This window comes from Alligator sinensis, unplaced genomic scaffold (genome assembly GCF_000455745.1).
Source record: "Alligator sinensis unplaced genomic scaffold, ASM45574v1 scaffold374_1, whole genome shotgun sequence".
NCBI lineage: Eukaryota > Metazoa > Chordata > Crocodylia > Alligatoridae > Alligator > Alligator sinensis.
The window spans coordinates 617,799-637,483 of NW_005842383.1; the positions used below are offsets into that span (position 1 = coordinate 617,799).

General features: G+C 49.3%; 1 protein-coding gene across 13 annotated transcripts in view; it reads right to left on the reverse strand.

Annotated features, from left to right (window-relative positions):
* The window catches only part of OGDHL (oxoglutarate dehydrogenase like), a 97,586-nt gene that overhangs the window by 52,145 nt on the left and 25,756 nt on the right, over window positions 1-19,685 (reverse strand). For all 13 annotated transcript variants that reach the window (XR_003095427.1, XR_003095428.1, XM_006029499.3 and 10 more), the window contains 2 exons: window positions 15,311-15,426; window positions 14,758-14,912 (listed from right to left, as the gene is read on the reverse strand). Coding sequence is in view for 11 of the 13 variants with exons in the window: in XM_006029499.3 (XP_006029561.1) it covers window positions 14,758-14,912; window positions 15,311-15,426 (271 nt within the window). In the remaining 2 variants the exon portion in view is untranslated. The remainder of the gene's footprint in view (window positions 1-14,757; window positions 14,913-15,310; window positions 15,427-19,685) is intronic.

Here is a 19,685-nt window from a genome sequence, read left to right on the forward strand (position 1 = left end):
CGCTGGCGGCCCGAGGCCGTGGGGGCGGTGGTGGGGGGGGGGGGGGGGGGGAAGAAGGAGACTCGGGGTTCCCATCCAGCCAAGCTCCATCTGTCAGCCCAGCCAGGGCTTGGCTCCGGGGCTTCCACACCCCCCCCTCCCAGTGCGGCACCCCCCGCCGAGACTCTGGGTTCCCATCCAGCCAAGCTCCATCTGTCAGCCCAGCCAGGGCTTGGCTCCGGGGCTTCCACACCCCCCCATCCCAGTGCGGCACCCCCTGCTTTCCCTCATTGCCAGCCTCAACTTGCCCAGCTGCAGCCTGAGCCCGTTGCTCCTTGTCCTGTGGACTTGAAAGTTAATCATTCATAGCTTTCTAACTTTTTTTTGAAACAGCATCAACTTTGTAGTATTTCCAGTACATGAAAGGGCATCTTGTATGTCATCAAAAATATTTGCCACTAAACCACTGCATTTCCAGTGTACAACACCTTGCCCAGCATTGGTTACTATATGCATGATGTGCTTGTAGACTAGTTAGCCCCTTTAAAGAGAAAGGCCTCTGGAAGGAGGTACAGACAGACTCTGGTTACATAGTTTTAGAAACAGGTGATCACCTAAGTGGGTATCAAAACAAATTAGAATTGCTCCAAAGCAGGTAAACAATAAGCAGGAAAAGCTGATGAATTTTGTTCACCATAAATTAAAGCCTGTACTGATAAAGTAAAAGTAAAAATAAGCAATATCAAAAGACTAATCCTCCCAGCCATTCTTCCCACTATCCATACAACAAAATTCTGAGAAACAAAATCTCTTTCTTGCCTTAACTGTAAAATTTAGGCTCAAAACCTGAAAAGCCATACCTTTGTTGCACATGTGAATAGCCCTAATAAGGGAGAGTCACAGGAACAAACACCAAATGGCATCTATAGAAAAAGACTTGTTTATCACAACTAGAAGCTAGTATTTTGATAAAAAAATTCCTCCAATCAATATCATTCTGACAAATAAAAAGGAGTATATTGCCTTGTGCCTAAATTCAGAAACTGACCTCTAGCTCAAAATTTAAAGCCAACCATGCTGGACAGCGGCAACACGTAGGGAGTGCACCGGGGAGCACGTGCACCACCTGAGAGCACTGGCCAGGGAGTGGAGATGCCAGGAGAAGCAATCAACCGTGGTCTCCCAACAGCCAATTGCACCGACCTGGAAGTGCCAGCGGCATGCCAGGGTTGGCGCAATCAGCCGCAGGGGAATCCCCTCTCCCTCCCAGTCAGCGCAACCGGCCATGGGGGGGATCCCCCCCATGGGCGCTGACTGGCCACGGGGGGGGCAAGTGCAGCCCCTGACTCAGGAGGCACCAGTCACCCATGATGCTGGAAGCTCCCGAAAATGGTCAGGGCTTACACTAAAAGTATCAGACTCTTAAAAAGGACGACAAAACTGATTTAGAGAAAAATTAAGTTAAAGTTTCATGAAAAGCAATCACAGATCTCTGTCACAGGCAATCAGTTTTCATTATCTAAACGTTCTGCCCTCCTTATTGTGAAACTGAGCACTGTAGCCTCATGCATGAGGAGAAATAAAGAACAAATATTAAAAAAATATTTTAAAAAGACACACTAAAACAGGCCCCACACTTGTATCAGTATAGAAGCTGTCCTTGTGGACTGGGCTGAAGAATCAAGGCTTAATGCGAAATGACTAGTATTCGCTTCAGATTTGGATTCAGCTGATGTGGGGGACAGCTATTTGATTTGGTGATTCAAATCACTGTCCCGAATCAATTCAGCTGAACCTGATTCGGAGATTCAGCTGCTGCCGAATTGGCCAAAGCTCCGAATCAGACAAGCCCCATCCCCTGCCTGCTCTCCCAGCCCTGTCACTGGCTGCCCAGCCCCAGCTCCTCATTTTTTTTTTTTATTTAAAGCTGCCCCCACTGGCCCCCATTGCCCCACGCTGTGTGGGGGTCTCTGCTACAAGTCCCCCCCGACTCCTGGCCACTCCCCGCACCCCCCATGGCTTCCCTGCCCACCCCAGCTCCAGGCTCTTTCAAAAAAAGCCCTGCACTCACCGGCTCCTGCCAGGCAGGGGGGCCATCCACGTTGCACCCCACTGCCCTGTGCTGCATGGGGGGCTCTGCCACAAGCCTCCAGAAGCCCCGATGGCTGCTGCAGCAGCCAGTGAGTGTGGGCTTTTTTTTTTTTAATTAAACAACCAGGAGCTGGGGCCAGGTGGGGCAGCTATATGGGGGGTTGGGAGAGTGGGTGGGGGTCAAGCAGCATTCAGGGGGACTGGGGCCTAGCATCCTAAATTGATATTAGCAACACACAAAAAAACCCATACATTTTAGAAGATAAAATTCATAACCAGGATAATGTCCCTTTGAGTAGCAAGTCACAAAACCAAACAAAGGATGAGGCAGGTTTGTGCAGGAACAAATTTAGCGCTTTTGATTCAGCAAATACTTCCTCCCACCCTACATTATCCATGAAAAATTTGGTAAGATATGTCTGACTTTCTCCAGATGCTCTAATACAGGTTCTTCCCTAGCATACATAGGCTGAAGTAGTAGTGCAAATTCTTAAATGAAGAAATTTCATGGTGATGGACTGTTTAACAATCAGTCGCTCAAGCACCATGTTTACCTGATTTAAGTATCTGACTGGATTTCCTCTTAATTAAAACCTAAAATTAGACAAATGGCATGCTGCTGTCTCCTGAAATTTCACACAAAACACATAGGCTAGAGACAGAAGTTACACATAAGTTGGTCTAAGTGATCAGAAACTGGTTTAAATCTGGAACAGAACAGAAGTTCAGTGCACATAAACCAGTTTCAAAATGGCTGAAACTGGTTTAAAGATAAACCTGGTTAAACGTAGTATCAAGACTTAACTGATTTGGGTCAAACTGGTTTATGAAACTTCTGTCCAAGACCCTGTCCTAGCTCAAGTTAAATCACAGTCCCTCAGCATGCTTTCCAGCCCTGGGCTGGTCTGTGCTATCCGCTCCAGACAGCAGGACTGACCTCTCCCCTCTTTGCTCCCTAGCTGGAGCAGTGAGGGCTAGCTGACTAGGAGAGCAAGCCCAGCTGGGGATGCAGCCCAGTCTACAGTGTCTGGAGCCAGGGAAAGGCAGTTAAACACCTCTTCCCCCACTCAAACTTATTGCCAGATGCAACTGTGGACTACAAATCTCAGAGGCACCTGGAAACAGGAAGAGGAAGTGATGAGCAACCCTGAAGAATCCAGCTGTTGTAATTCTGGACTGCAAATCCCAGAGACCTTAGGGGCAGCAGGAAGAGGAAGAACATACAGCCAGAGAGCCATGCTTTAGTGCTCCCCAGCTTCTGGCCTGAGCCCTGACAGGCATGTGCCTGCATTTCTTGAATCAAAGATAAATGTTTGTTCACGTCTGTTTCAATTTAATCTGTGCATTTTAGACTAACTTGCAAAGACTGAATCAATTCAGCCTCGGGCTTTTTGACTGTCTGTACCTAGCCATAGAAACAATGCTTTCAGTATGTTTTCTTGGAGTTTCTTTTTAACAGTTCTCCACAGCCTTGATCAAAAAGAAAACTAATAAAGAAGCATATTCCCTTAAACACACTCTAAATCAGTTCAAAAACAGCCTCTGTGCTTGAGGACTGAAGGACAGCCAGTGTAACACCCATCTTTAAAAACAGACACCAAAGGGTATTCATGGGACTAGTCAGGTGAACCTAAAATAAACAACAGCTAACAACAACACTTAATGGCATTAGTATTATCACCACCACCACTGCTAGAGCTGTTCATCACATGAATGAACAGGACTTGCTGGGAAAGACTCCAGATGAGCTCAGCCATGTGTTCTGTGGCACCCCAAACCACGCAGCTGTTCTCAGTGCTGCTAGGCAGCCCAAGTAAGGCTTCTGGGGCCAGCCCAGTGCTGGCCCCAGATTTCCCTACCCCATCCATGGTAACCTGGTGCACCAGAGGGCGTGTGGCACAGGTGCTCCCCAGGGACAATTTGCAACAGCACAAGGTGTGTTGCTGATTCTTGTCTCCAGGGAAACAAACATGATGCACCAATCTACTACAGTTCTTTGAGGGCAACAAACATGTGGATCAGGTTGATGCAGTATATCTGGACTTTCAAAAAACTTTTAGAATAGTTCTGCACCAAAAGCCCTTACTTAAATGAGGCTGTCATGGCATCAGAGATAAGAGTAATTCATGGATCAGTAATAGGATAAAGGACAGGAAGCAAAGACTAGGTTGAACAGCCAGTGTTCACAAAGGATAGGGAAGTAAGGAGTGGGATCCTCTAAGGGCCTACGCTGGGGCATTTACTGTTTAACATATTCATAAATATGGCCAGGGCTGGTCTGGCCCTGCTGCAGCCACACACCCCACTGCGGGCACAGAAATCTTGGGGGGCACATGCTCTCCCCACCCCCATCTCACCCTGGCCACCCACTGCTTCACCTGTGCACCCCGCCCCACCTCCCCCGGATAAAAGGTAGCTACAGGAGTTGCTCTTAACCACCCTGCCTGGCTGCCACAAGAATGTGCACGTAAGCGCATGCATGTGGCACCCCTGCATCCCAGTCTCCCCAGCCCCAAGCAGCCCCCTACAGGCTGGAACACTGCCAGACTGCAAAGAGAAACCCATGGTTTCCCATGCTTTTCCCATGAAACAAGAAAATCCATATTTTTTCCACAGCAAATGGAAAACCCAGATCCTGGTGATCAGGCAGGAAACAGGGAGCAAGAGGTGGGTCTCCTCTCCATTGCTACTGTTCCCAGATGAGCCCAGCTCTCTGTGCATCTGCTCACAGAAGCTCCTGGCTAGAGTGGGGCAGGAGTGGCCTTCAGACTTCCCCTGACCCTGGGTCAGTCAATCCCTGCTTCCTATACCCAGAGGCAAACTCTGCTGCAGAGGGGAAGGTGAGAAATGGGAGGGAATGGAGATGCTGCTGAGTGCTGGAGGGGAGAAAATGACCAGAGCTAGGAAGTGAGGAGGTCATACCTGGCTTTGGGAATTCAAAAAAGTCCCCAGCAACTGCTGCCACCACCAGTCAGCCAGCTCAGGGGAGTATGGGGGAAGAGGGGGACAGCAACCCCCCTACACCTCCAGTCAACTCCTCCTACACCCCCCCTTTTTCAAATCTAGATCCACCAATGGATGATACCAACTTATTCAGGGTGCTAATAAACTAAGCTGAATGAAAAAATTATAGAAGGATCTTGTAAAAATGTACGTATGGACAAACAGCAACACTGAATATAATGGGTCGAAGTGCAAAGTGATGCGCATGGGTGGGAACCAAGATATACATACATAATGATGAGCACTCACCTTAAACTGCATGCAGTCCTGGTCCCCCCCACCTCCAGAAAGTACAGAGAAAAGGTAGAAAAGATACAGAACAGGGGAACAAGAATGATCAGGGGTATAGAGAGACTTCAGTATTATGACAAGCTAACACAGGCTAGGACTTTTCTGCTTAGAGAAATGAAAATTGAGGGGGCATATGACAAGGGCCTAATAAAATCAAGAATTGCATGAAAAAGTAAATGGGCACTTACTATTTACTAGGGGGAAAGGGACTTAATGGTGGGGGCCTACTACAGACCACCCAACCAGGAAGAAGAGCTAGACCAGGAATTCTCGGGTCAGCTCACGGAGGCAGTTAAGTCAAAGGATGTGGTCACCATGGGTGACCTAAACTATCTGGACATTTGCTGGGAAGAGCAGTCAGCCAGGTCTGACCACTCACGTAAGTTCCTAGCCATGTTACAGGACCTCCATCTAACCCAGGAGGTGCACAGTCCCACCAGGGGAAATGCCTTGTTAGACCTGGTCCTGGCCAGAACCGACAACCTGGTGAGGGGACTGCGGGTGCTCGACCACCTGGGAGATAGTGATCATCGCCTATTGGAATTCACCATCCAGCGCAAGGTGGCAAAGGCCTGCTGCAAGACAGCAACCCTGGACTTCACTGAGATAAGGAGACTAGTCGGGGAGGCACTGAGGTCCCAGAGGGGTGGGGAGTTGGGATTCCAAGAAGAGTGGTCCTTCCTGAAGGAGTCGATCCTCCAAGCCCAAAGGGTGGCAATCCCAACACGGATCAAAGGGGGCAAGAATGCTCAAAAACCCCCAATGCTCACCAAAAGCATCCAGGAACGTCTCAAAGCTAAGAAGGATGTGTACACCCAATGGAAGGGAGGGGCCATCACCAGGGAGGACTATATCTCTGTTGCTCGGGATTATAGGGGGTCTGTTAGAAAGGCCAAGGCGGAGATGGAACCGGGACTAGCAACCCGGATCAAGCATAACAAGAAGTCCTTTTTTAAATACATAGGGGTAAAAAGAAGGTTCCGGGTAACGTGGGGCCTCTGCAGGGCACGCTTTGAAATCTGGTGGTCGCACCAGATGACAAAGCTAACCTATTTAACAATTTCTTTGCCTCCATTTTTCTGAGCAGGGACCAGATCATCCCCCCCACAGGGATCCCCGATGGTCCCAGGGGAGGCACAGCCAGGCCCAGGGTCAGAGAGGACCTAGTCAGGGAACTTCTGGTGGGACTGGACATGATCAAATCAGCAGGTCCTGATGATCTCCACCCCAGAGTGCTGAGGGAAATAGCAGAGGTCATTGCAGGACCCCTGGCACAGCTTTACGAGCACTCGTGGTGCTCTGGCAAGGTGCCAGAGGACTGGAAAAGGGCCAATGTGGTTCCCATTTTCAAAAAAGGGAGGAAGGAGGACCCAGGAAAGTATAGGCCTGTTAGTCTCACCTTGGTCCTGGGGAAGCTCTTTGAGAAAATTATCCAAGTGAACATCTGAGGTCCCTTCCGACCCTAACATCTATGAATCTATGAATAAATCTGCGAGGGGCAAGCAGGGGAGTGTATGCTTAGGGGCAACCAACATGGGTTCATTAGAGGCAGGGCCTGTCAGACCAACCTGGTAGCCTTCTATGACCAGGTCACAAAATTCTTGGACACAGGTGTCACGGTGGACATAGTCTTTCTGGACTTTAGGAAGGCCTTCGACACTCTCTTACCCTATTCTCGTAAAAAAATTAGGAGATTGTGGTGTCGATGCCTACACAGTCAGATGGGTTGCCAATTGGCTGGAGGGCTGCACCCAGAGAGTGTTGGTGGATGGGTCATTTTCGACCTGGAGGGATGCGGGCAGTGGGGTCTCCCAAGGCTCGGTCCTTGGGCCCGCACTGTTCAACATCTTCATCAGCGACTTGGACAAGGGGGTGAAAAGCACCTTGTTTAAAATTCACAGATGACACTAAGATATAGGGAGAAGTGGGCACGCTAGAAGAGAGGGACAGGCTGCAATTAGATCTGGACGGGTTACAGGGGTGGGCGGATGAGAATAAGATAGGATTCAATACCGACAAGTGCAGGGTGCTACACCTAAGGAGAAAGAACCAGCAGCATATCTACAGGCTGGGGAACTCTCTTCTCATCAGCACAGAGGCAGAAAAGGATCTTGGAGTCATTATAGACTCCAAGATGAACATGGGCTGCCAATGTGGAGATGCAGTCAGGAAGGTTAACTGCACCTTGTCATGCATCCACAGATGCATCATGAGCAGGTCCAAGGAGGTGATCCTCCTCCTCTATATGGCATTGGTCAGGCCACAGTTGGAGTACTGTGTCCAGTTCTGGGCGCTGCACTTCAGGAGGGATGTGGACAACATGGAGAGGGTCCAGAGGAGGGCCACTCGCATGATTAGGGGGCAGCAGGGCAGGCCCTACGAGGAGAGGCTACGAGACCTGAATCTGTTCAGCCTCCACAAGAGAAGGCTGAGGGGGGATCTGGTGGCCATCTATAAACTGGTCAAGGGAGACCAGCAGGCAATGGGAGAGTCCCTGTTCCCCCTAGCACTACTGGGAATAACAACAGCCATAAGTTGATGGAAAGTAGATTCAGGCTAGATATCAGGAGGCACTACTTCACAGTCAGGGCGGATAGGATCCGGAACCAATTTCCAAGGGAAGTGGTGCTCACTCCTACCCTGGGGGCCTTCAAAAGGAGGCTAGATAGACACCTTGCTGGGGTCACTTGACCGCAGCATTCTTTCCTGCCCATGGCAGGGGATTGAACTTGCTGATCTGTTGAGGTCCCTTCCGACCCTACCAACTATGAAACTCTCTCTGTATACTAACCCAAGAGGATACACAATGAAATTAGGAAGCAGATTTTTTTTTAAGTTTTTTCACATGGCATGTAATTAACCTGTGTAACTCAATGTCATAAGATGGTGTAAAGCAGTGATTCTCAACCAGGGTGCCATGGCACCAGGGGCCCCTTTAGATTCCTTGAAGAGTGCTGTTGGATGCCATACAATGATAGGCACTGTGAAATATGCAAGCATAATTGACAAGATAAACCCAGCAATTTGAATAAGAAATCTATTGTTATGATTTTTGAGCTCTTTACAACAGAAAATCTGCTCTATTATTTTTCTATAGTTAAAAAAGAAATGGAAAAAAAAAAAATCAAAACAGGAACTGGCATTTTCCAAGAGGTGCCTCAAGTGTATCCAGGGATGCCTCAAGTCTAAAAAGGTTAAGTACCACTGGTGCAGAATCTGACAATTTATCCAAGTTCAAAAGAGGACTGGATAAATTAACGTGAGATAGATCAATCAGTGGATTTTAGAAATATGACAATCAGGGCTGCAATTTCTCAAGTATGACTTCCAAGCTTCCGAATGCTGGAAGCTGTAAGGAAAGAGGGGCAGGGGAACAGATCAGTCAGGAAAGGCCCTGTGTAAACACTTTCCTCCTCAGCATCCACATTCAGCCACTGTAAGATACAGGATACTAAAGCAGGTGGATCTGTTGTCTGAACCAGTAGGACATCCCTGACATTCTCTCTCTCAGGTTCCAATGTCCCAGACACTGAGGTTCTCGCGCACGCAGGCATTCCAAGCATCCACACTACTGATGAAGTCACAGATGAGATGGGCAGGCCACATCACCAGGATGTCAGATGAGAGAAGATCTTGTTTGACAGTCAATGGTCAGCTAAAAGAGGGAAAGTGCTCTCGGGGAGGCCAGAAGAAATATTTCAAGGACTCCCTCAAGTCATCCTTGAAATGTTTCAACATTGACCTGAAGTCTTGTGAAAATCTCCTTTATGATCATTTCACCTAGCGAAGTCTCATCCATACTGGGCTACAGTCTACGAGTGAAGGAAAACTGCTGAGCCAGAGCAGAAGCACAAATATGGTAAATCTCACAACAGCAGCAGCATATCCCCTGTTGATTAAGCAACACAGCGGCATCTCTTGCTCAGCCTGAGACAGACCATTCAAAGCACAAGCTGGCCTGATCAGGCACCCACTTGCCAAAGAAACCAAACCAAACACTGATGTCATGGTCATCTTTGAATTTGAAGGATGAACAACAACAACAACATCTTATCTCTACAAGGATTTACACAAGATTCCAGGTGAACAGGTACATCATGTGAACTGACACTGTGACAATAAGTCTCATTTTAAGGATAAGAGAATAGGTCAGTCATCAGGCCCTATGATGTCTCTGCAGAGATGGCCAACATAGATGCTGACAGTGAGCAACAGAGAAGGGGATACTTGGTCTATGACAGTAATAGCTCTCTAATTTGTTTTGCATACAGAGAAGCCAAAGAGACACGGTGCCATTACAGAATACTATTTGGCACTATTTAGAGCAGGGATGGGCAAAATGGCGGATCTGGCCGACAGCCAGACTCCATTCCCCAGCAGCCTCTACACACATCGCTGCGACTGGTTTCCATGGAGACCCCAGTAGCAGTGGCACCATGACAGCACAGGACCAGGGTTTCCATGGAGGCTGCCCCCAGCAGTGCTGGCAGAGTGCATGGTTGGGCAGGGAGCTTCTCCAGGGCTGGGGCTGGGATCTTGCACTAGTGACAGTGTGGTTCAGAGCCAGGGCAGAGCCACAGTCTGCTGCCTGCATGGCCCTGCCCAGGGTGTGTGCAGCTCTGCCCCAGCTGTGGAACACACCGTCACCACTGCAAGATCCCAGCCCTGGAGCAGCTCCCCACCCAGCTGTGCACCCTGCCAGCACTGCTGGGACTGGTCTCCATGGAAACCCTGGCCCCACACTGCCATGGCCCTGGGTTTGCTGGGGTCTCCATGGAAACTGGCCACAGTGACAGACATAGGTTGGTGGGAAATTGAGTCTGCCGAGGGCCTGATCTGGCCCCTCTGGTTTACAGCATAATGTATAAAAATGATTAAGTCACCTTTATGTTTCCCCTAATCCAGCCCTCTCTTGGCACAACTTCGTGCATCCTGCAAGCTGTGCTAGTTACATGCGACTCATGGAACCATTCTGGATGCAAGAAAAAAAAAAAAAAGAAAAAACAGGAATATCCTAGTCATGCCACCTATACCTGACAGTAGGACTCCTGGCAGATAGTAATTTGATGGTGCAATGGGATCTGAACCTGTATCCTGACAATTTCACATCCTGCCTTGCTACACATACATGACAGAATACATAATTTGAAAGATCATAGTATCAATTGATCCCTTTCAACTTGCCAATGCATGTGAAGCCCGAGATCATGATCCTGGGCTCCACCTGCATTGGCAAGTTGAAAGCTCTACATAGTGAAGCCCTGCGGGGGCTATCAAAGGTACCAGTGTGCAAGTTACAGGCAGGATAAACTGACTGGCTCCCTCTGTTTGGCAAGATCAAAGCTGGGTGCCCCGCAACCCTGCTCAGCGAGTTGCAGCCAGTTGGGTTGGCACATGATTCTGAAAGTGCCAAGCAGGGGTAGTTGATCAGTTCCCCACTCCCCTACTTGACATGATCAGAGCTAAGCACTTGGAAGCCCTGCGTGCAGGCTTTGAACTTGCTGAACAAGGGAATCTCACTGGCTTCCCCTGCCAGGCGCTGGTAGACACCCAGGCAGCTCTGGCCCAGTTCAAGACCCTGTGCTACCCTGGTCCCCACGACAACAATCAGCTGATTGTCAGCTTAGGGACTGGGTCTCCAGCTGAGCCAGAGCTGCCTCTCCTGCCAGGCTGATAATCAGCTGATTATCAGGCTCACAGTGAGAGAGACCTAACTGTAGGTGTATACTACAGACCACCAAACCAGGGGGAGGAGCACGATCTGGAGTTCTCTCGAGAACTGACAGAGGCCACGGACGCATGGAACATGGTCGTCATGGGTGACCTCAATTATCCAGACATCTCCTGGGAGGAACACTCGGCTAAATCGTTCAATACCGATAAATGTAAGGTACTCTACCTCGGGGGGGAAAAAAAACCCTGCAGCATACTTATAGGCTCCGCCGCGCGCTTGCTTGTTCACCCCCACCATCCTTAGATGCTTCTCAAGTAAATCTCAGGATGCCATTCTCCCACTGTACTTGGCCTTGGTGAGGCCGCAGCTGAAGTACTGCATCCAATTCTGGGCTCCTGAATTCAAGAAGGATGTCAAGAAGCTTGAGAGAACCCAGAGGAGAGCCAAGCACATGATCAGAGGGCAAGAGAATAGGCCTTAGGAAGAGAGCCATGGGACTCTTCAGCCTGGAAAAGCACAGGCTCAGGGGGGACCTGGTGGCTGCCTGCAAGTACGTAAGGGGTGTACATCAGGATCTGGGAGCATATCTGTTCACCAGAGCACCCCAAGGTAAAACAAGGACTAACAGTCATAAACTCCTCCAAGACCATTTCAGGCTGGACATAAGAAAAAAATGTCTTTATTATCTGAGCCCCCAAGACCTGGAATAGCAGAAGTGGTGCAGGCATCTGCTCTGGACTCTTTCAAGAAACGTTTGGATGCTTATCTTGCTGGGATCCTTTCACCCTAGCTGACTTCCTGCCCCTGAGGCAGGGGGCTGGACTTGATGATCTTTGAGGTCCCTTCCAGCCCTAACACCTATCTTGTATCAAAGAGCTCTACCTGACTCAGGAAGTTCACAGGCCCACTAGAGGAAATGCTCTCCTAGACTTGGTCTTGGCCAAAGGAAACTACCTGGTGAGTGACCTGGACATAGAGGGTAGCCTGGGTGACAGTGACCACAAAACCATCGCATTCCTTGTCCGTCGCAAGACAGGCAAATCAGATAGCAGGGTTGAAGTTTTGGACTTCAAAAAATGAATTTCAACAGGCTCAGGGCAATAGTAGGGGAAGCACTGCGGGCCCAGGGACCAACAGTGAAAGGAATGCATGAAAAGTGGACATTCCTTGAGGACACGATCCTCAGAGCCCAATAGAAGTCCATTCCCATGCAAAGGAAAGGTAGCAGAAGGACTGGTAAGCCCTCTTGGTTTAACAGAGATATCATGGTCCTCTTTAAAAAGAAGAAAGAGGCAAAGAAACAATGGAAGCTTGGGACAGTACCCAAGGAGGACCATACAACAATGGCCTGCACTTGCAGGAAGCAGATTACAAAGGCTAAGGCGGTGACTGAATTTAAACTAGCAACAGAAATCAAGGACAATAAGAAATCCTTCTTTAGGTATATGGGGAACAGGAGTAAAACAAATGGAAGCATGGGGCCAATGCTTAACAACTCAGGACAGCTGGTTACCAACACTCAGGAGAAAGCTGAATTCCTGAATGAGTACTTTGGTTTGGTATTTCACTAGACTAAGGGGAAAATCATATTAGATAAGGTTCAGAATGGGCATGGTGGGAATGACCGGCTTCCTACTGTTGACATTGAGTTTGTGCATGATCAGTTAGAAAAGTCAGACATTGTAAGTCAGCAGGACCAGATGAAATTCATCCAAGAGTGCTGAAGGAGCTGGCTGAAGTCATCACAGGACCTCTGGTGAAACTCTTCCAAAACTTATGGTGCTTGGGGGAGGTCCCTAAAGACTGGAAGAGGGTTAATGTTGTGCCCATCTTCAAGAAGGGGAGGAGACAGGACCTGGGCAACAATAGGCCAATTAGCCTAACTTCTATCCCAGGGAAAATCCTGGAAAAATTCATCAGGGAGTCTACATGTGATATGCTTGCAAAAGGTAGGATTCTGAATGACAGCTAGCATAGCTTTGTTGCAGGCAGGTCTTGTCTTACCAATCTCATTTCCTTCTATAACCAGGTAACTTGCCACCTGGATAAGAGGTCAACATTGTATACCTAGACTTTCTAAAGGCCTTTGATCTGGTATCCCATGATGTTCTCATGGGAAAACTGGAGGATTGCAGGCTTAACTGCTCGAAAGTTAGGTGGGTAGGAATCTGGCTGAGGAGTAGGAGAGAGTTCCAATGAACAGATCTGCATCGTCCTGGCAAGAAGTGGCCAGCGGTGTCCCTCAGGGGTCCATGCTTGGTCCAGTGCTTTTCAACATCTTTATCAATGATTTGGATGTGGGGGTGAAGAGCTCACTGACCAAGTTTGCAGGTGACACCAAGTTAAGGGAGAGCGTGATCATGCTTGAAAATAGGCTGCAGATACAGGTGGACCTAGACAGGCTGGCAAGTTGGGTGGATCAGAACCAGATGAAGTCAACATTGAGAAGTGTAAAGTGCTCCATCTGGGGACAAACAATCTCCAACATACATACAATCTCGGTGGTACCAAACTTACTAGCACCACGACTGGAAGGGACCTAAGGGTAATAATACAGCATAATATGAACATGAGCCATCAGTGTGATGCTGTAGCCAGCAAGGCAAACAATACTCTGGCATGCATCAACTAATGCATCTCAAGCAAAACCAAGGAAGTGGGTTCTGGGTGCTGCACTTCAACAACGGTGTGGAAAAGTTTGAGAGAGTCCAGAGAAGGGCCACCCACATGATCAGAGACTTGCAAGGCGAGCCATACGAGGAAAGGCTGAGGGACTTGGGTCTCTTAAGCCTAAAAAAGAGAAGGCTGAGAGGGGACCTGGTAGCAGTTTACCACTATATTAGTGGAATACATCAAGGGATCAGTGAACAACTGTTCACCAGGGTATCCTTAGGGAAAACCAAGAGTAATGGCCACAAACTCCTGGAAGACCATTTCAGGATTAACACTAGGAAAAACCTCTTCACAGTTATGGTGTCCAGACTGTGGAATAAACTCCCTCCAGAGGTGGTGCAATCACCTACCCTGGAAATCTTTCAGAGGAAACTGGATGGTCACCTCACTGGGGGTCACCTGACCCCAGTTGTCTTTCCTGCCTAGTGCAGGGGAGCTGGACCCGATCTTGCGAGGTCCCTTCCAGCCCCTTACAATTTATGCATCATGCTGAAGATCTGGCATGCCCTTTCTATTTAAGATCCTATAAAAAGTCACAAAAACGTTATATATATGTGGAACACCTTTGTGGCTGGTTTGCCATTTTATGGTACCACAAAGTGGATGAACTTGTACTATGTTGCCATTATGGCACATTTAACACATTAATCATGCCATAAAATTAACATCTAACAGGAGAATCCATTGGCTCCATCTCCTAGAGATTCTCCCTACCTAAAGGAAATCCTGAAGATGCAGTTAATCTGAATTGGGAGTCACTGGGCTACTAGCCTGATGCAAAGGATCAAATACCTCAACCAGATAGGAAAGCTTCTGACAATCTGAAGCCACTCTTCATGTAGGTCACGTAGTTAAGCCATTCTTTCAGTTGCCATATATCAACCAAACACCCTGCTTGCCCTGCCATTAAAACCATGGAAATAATCAGAGAATCCAACCTTTTCTCCTTATCCCTCAGTAAAGGAAAAAGTCAAATGCCTATGTGTTGCTCAACAAATTTCAATATCCCTCCACAAGGGCAGCAGCCCCACTCATCCCAAGCATACCTCATTGAGCGCACCAGCCTAGCCAATAAAGTCCTTTTTTCCTCATTTGTAAATTTCATGACACCAGGAGTCTCAAACTTCTGCCGGATCCACTGGCATTGCTCAACATCATTGATAAACATGAACTCCAGTCCAATGTGCTGACAATACGTGCTCTGGGAGGGCAAATACAGTCCAGAAATTCAGAACTTAATGAGCTAGACAGCATTAAAAGGCAGCTACTTTAAAATTAAAATCTGTTCTTTTCTATTATCAGTCAGATTGCACTTGAACACAAGGCAATTTCCCTCTCCCCCCTCCCCCGCCACCTCTTTTCTGGAAGTTTGCAAGTCAAGGGTTTTTTGGCCGGGGGGAAGGAGTTTGGCCAAGCCCTGACTATTCCAGAAATCTTAGGCGAGGGTCACTTCTCATGTCAATGGAGGCTTCATTAACTGCGCTGTTAACAGCTTGAATGGATTATCATTGTAGTTAGGAACTGTCAACAACTGGGAACAATCTGATTCAGTATGATTTGTCCGGATAAAAGTAGTTATACAACAATTGCCACACTAACCTCCAACCGCTTGATGATTTCTCGTAGAGAAAGTGTTGCCTCATTTCCTCCTATGAAGGTGGTGGTAGGCAATCTGAAAACCTTGTCCAGGTCAGATTCATGCAAACCATAAAACCCTGCAGGGTATTCATTGATGAGCGGAAAGGCAGGAGAGAGGCAAAAAGTACAAAATAGAATCATTATGTGCATGTCAAGACAGCTTAAAAAGAAACATCTCGGCACTGGGGAATGAAGGGCTAACAAAAGTACTGTACGTGTTACAATTATAAATCTGGCATTTTTAAACCACATACCCTACTGCATTCCTAAACAGGAAATGCATACTGTGATGGACTACAGGGTTTATTGTAATATTTTTATTAATTGGTTGTATTGTAATAATATTGTGTGCCTCAGTTTCCTATTAACTTAAAGCCTTCGATCTGGCATCACCTCTTGGCAAAACTGGCCAACTGTGGCCTCGGGTCCACCACGATCCCCTGGCTGGGGAACTGGCTCTGTGGTCAGACCCAGAGGGTAGTGGTTGATGGAAGTCAATCATCATGGTGCCCTGTGACCAGTGGGGTCCCCCAAGGCTCTGTCCTTGGACCTATATTGTTCAACATCTTCATTACTGATGTGGACACTGGAGTCAGAAGCAGACTGGCCAAGTTCACCGATGGCACCAAACTCTGGGGTAAAGCATCCACACCTAAGGACAGGAGGGAGATCCAGACTGACCTTGACAGGCTCAGGAAATGGGCAGATGAGAACCTGATGGTGTTTAACACTGAAAAATGCAAGGTTCTCCACCTTGGGAGGAAAAACCTGCAGCATCCTTATAGGCTCGGCAGTGCTACACTGGTTAATACTACAGATGAAAGGGACTTGGGGATCATGACTGACCAAAAGATGAACATGAGCCTTCAATGTGATGCTGCAGCTCATAAAGCGAGCAAAACGCTGGCTTGCATCCAACAGATGTTTCTCAAGCAAGTCCCAGGACATCATTCTCCCACTGTACTCAGCCTTGGTGAGGCCGCAGCTGGAGTACTGCATCCAGTTTTGAGCTCCACAATTCAAAAAGGATGTGGAGAAGCTTGAGAGAGTCCAGAGAAGAGCCATGCGCATGATCAGAGGTCAGGAAAACAGACCTTACGATGATAGGCTCAGAGTTATGGGACTCTTTTAGCCTGGAAAAGCGCAGGCTCAGGGGCGATCTGATGGCCACCTATAAGTTTATCAGGGGTGTTCACCAGGATCTGGGGGAACAATTGCTCACCAGAACGCCCCAAGGGATGACAAGGTTGAATGGTTATAAACTCCTGCAAGACCGTTTCAGGCTGGACATAAGGAAAAATGTCTTCACTGTGGAAGCCCCCAAGGTCTGGAATAGCCTGCCACCGGAGGTGGTTCAAGCACCTACACTGAACGCCTTCAAGAGAAATTTGGATGCTTATCTTGCTGGGATCCAATGACTCCAGCTGTCTTCCTGCACCTCGGGCAGGGGGTTGGACTCAATCTTTCGAGGTCCCTTCCAGCCCTAATGTCTATGAAAACTATGAAACTTATACATGGGCGGGAAGAATGAATTATAGAAACAGCAAAGCCAGAGTTTCTGGCCTACATGGTTTAAGACATCCATCTACAGACACCCAAAAAGCTTTGTTGGCATTTCAACTAAAGTGAAGATTGCAGGTAACACTCAAGATATGTCTAAGGGGGAGGCAGAAGGGCAAGGGGAGGGGGATGGAAGAGGAAGACAAATATGACAGTGGGTGCAACCAAGTTGAATAAGCAGAGTGTTGCCAGAAGAGTCCAGAGACAGACATTAGTGAAGGAGTTCCAGAGCTAGAAGACTAGTAAAAGAACAGCCAAGTCTGGGGTGGGGCTCAAGGCTGTGCAAGCTAGACTGGGGACAGGCTGTCCAACACCTTGACAAATGAAAGGAGATGTGACAAAGTCAGTCAGCTAGTGCTGCTTAACAGTGATATGGAAGAAGAGCCTGATGTGTAAGCAGCAAACCTTCCGACAGTGGCTATAGGTCCACTCTGCAGATGGAAGTTGAAGCACACAGCTTCAACCTGGGCTTTCTGATGGCTCTGCATGAGCCTTGACCCGGCTTCTCCAAACTTAGCAGTTGTGGGCAAGGTTCTCCTAGCTGTCAGTGGGAAGGCTGAATTTCTTGAGACCCTGCTTGACCGTGTCTCTATATCAGAGCTTTAGCTTTCCTCTGCATCACAGGCAGTTCTTGAGTTGGCCATAGAGCACTGCCTTTGGCAAATGATCTTAAGGCAGGGGTGGGCAAATATTTCAGGCGGAGGGCCGCTTACCCAATTTTGTCAAGCCACCGAGGGCCGCATGGGTAGCCCCGCCCCTAGACAGGTGCCCCGCCCCCTGGTCACCATCTTGGGACCAATGTCTCAGGGCCAGCGCTGGTGGGGCCCCACAGTGGGGCGCAGACTGGCAGGGGTCTGTGGAGCTGGGTTGGGCTGCACCAGCAGGGAGAGGGGGGAGCTGGCCCAGCTCCACAGACCCCCTGCCAGCCAGGACCCTGCGCTCCTGCCACTCTGCTCTGGGCCCTGCCAGTGCTGGCCCTGGGACACCGGTGTGGGCCCCATGCACCCGCTCAGTCCCAGTGCCCCCCCAGCCCTACGATACAGACTGGGGATAGCGTGCAGCCCTGACACCCTACTCCGTGGTAGGAAACGAGCTGGTGCTGAGCACAGGGAAAAGCAGCCCCTCCCCTGCTCCGTGGCAGGAGCTCTCTGCTGCAGCTGCTCGCAGTCCGCAGGGGCTGTCCTGAGCAGGCACAGGTGGGGGCCGGGGCAGAGAGACAGCAGATGTTTGCAGCTGGCCCAGGTTCTAGGTAGCTGCTGACAGCTACAGGAACAGGCTGAGGGACAGAGGCTTTGGGTGGGGGGCACAGGGCAGCAGGGCTGGGGGGCAAGGGGCATAAGCAGGGCATCCTGTCATGTACCCCCTGCCCTCATTTTGTCCTGAGCAGGCACAGGAGCACCAGGAGGGCTGCGAGTGGCTGCAGTGTGGGACGCCGGTTATGGCGCGGGACAGGGGCCACTTTTACTGTGCTCAGCACCAGCTTGTAACCCGCACCCGTTGCCAGCCTGGGCCCCGCGCCAGATCCGGGCTCGCCCATTGGGGCTGCGCATGGCAGCAGCAGCTGTGGCCCCCTCCCCACTTGCCGCACCAGGCAGTTTGCCACTGCCGCCTCTGGGCTGCCCAGCGAGGCCTGCAGCTGCTGCTGCTGCTGTGTGCAGCCCCACGGGACAGCCTGGAGCCAGTGCAGGACCCAGGCTAGCAGCTGGGGCAGGTTACAAGCTGGTGCTGAGTGCAGGGGGGAAAAAGCAGCCCCGTCCCCGCCCCATGGCCAGCCCCCCACGCTGCAGTCACTCACAGCCCACATGGGGCTGCCTGTGCCTGTTCAGGACAGCCCCATGTGGGCTGTGAGCAGCTTCAGCAGGGAGCTCTGGGCACGGGGCAGGCAAGGGGCTGCTTTTCCCCCGGCTCTTTTCCTGCAACCCCTTACCTGAGCTTTCCATACTGGGGCAGCCATGTGGTCCCAGGCCAGAAGCCCCTGCTAGGGCTTCCAGCTGGGAGGGTGGGGCCAGGCGGGCCCTACAGTTGAGGGAGCCTGCTGGGCTTCCCCTGGGTCCTACTGCCCCTGGTTCCTGTCATTTTTGACAGGAACCAAAGACAGAGAAATATTAATTTTCTAAATTTTTTAGGGGCCCCCGGGCCAGATAGAGTGGCCTCACAGGCCAGATCCAGCCCGCAGACCGTATTTTGCCCACCGTCTTAAGGCATGCATTCCTCATGTCCCAGCCAGTGAAGCCTTCAGCGTAGTCTGCATAGACTGTACGCCAGTTCTCTCAAAGATCTCATTGTTGGTGATCCATTGGTCCCAAGTGATTCCAAGGATTTTTCTGAGATACTGAATGTGGAAGCTGTTCAATCTCAGCTCCTGTTTGGAGTATGTGACCCAGCTTTCACAGCCATAAAGGAGGGTAGTGAGGACACAAGCCTGATAGACTGACACCTCTGTGTTCAAGGTTAGCAGCTTGTTGTTCCAGACACATGAGATAAGTTTGCCAAAGGTGACAGAGGCTTTGCCAATTCTTGCATCAAGTTCTCCTTCTGCAAGCACCTACTCTGGACTCCTTTAAGAGACATTTGGATGTTTATCTTGCTGGGATCCTTTGACCCCAGCTGACTTCCTGAAGAAGTCAAGAAAATGACAACTGTTTTCTTGATACTGATTACCATGCCAAACTTGGTGCATACATCAGAGAACTTGTTCATCAAGATCTGCAGTTCATTAGGTGAGTTAGAGATTAATTTAGCATGATTTGTTAAAGAGCAGATCCCAAATAGTGAA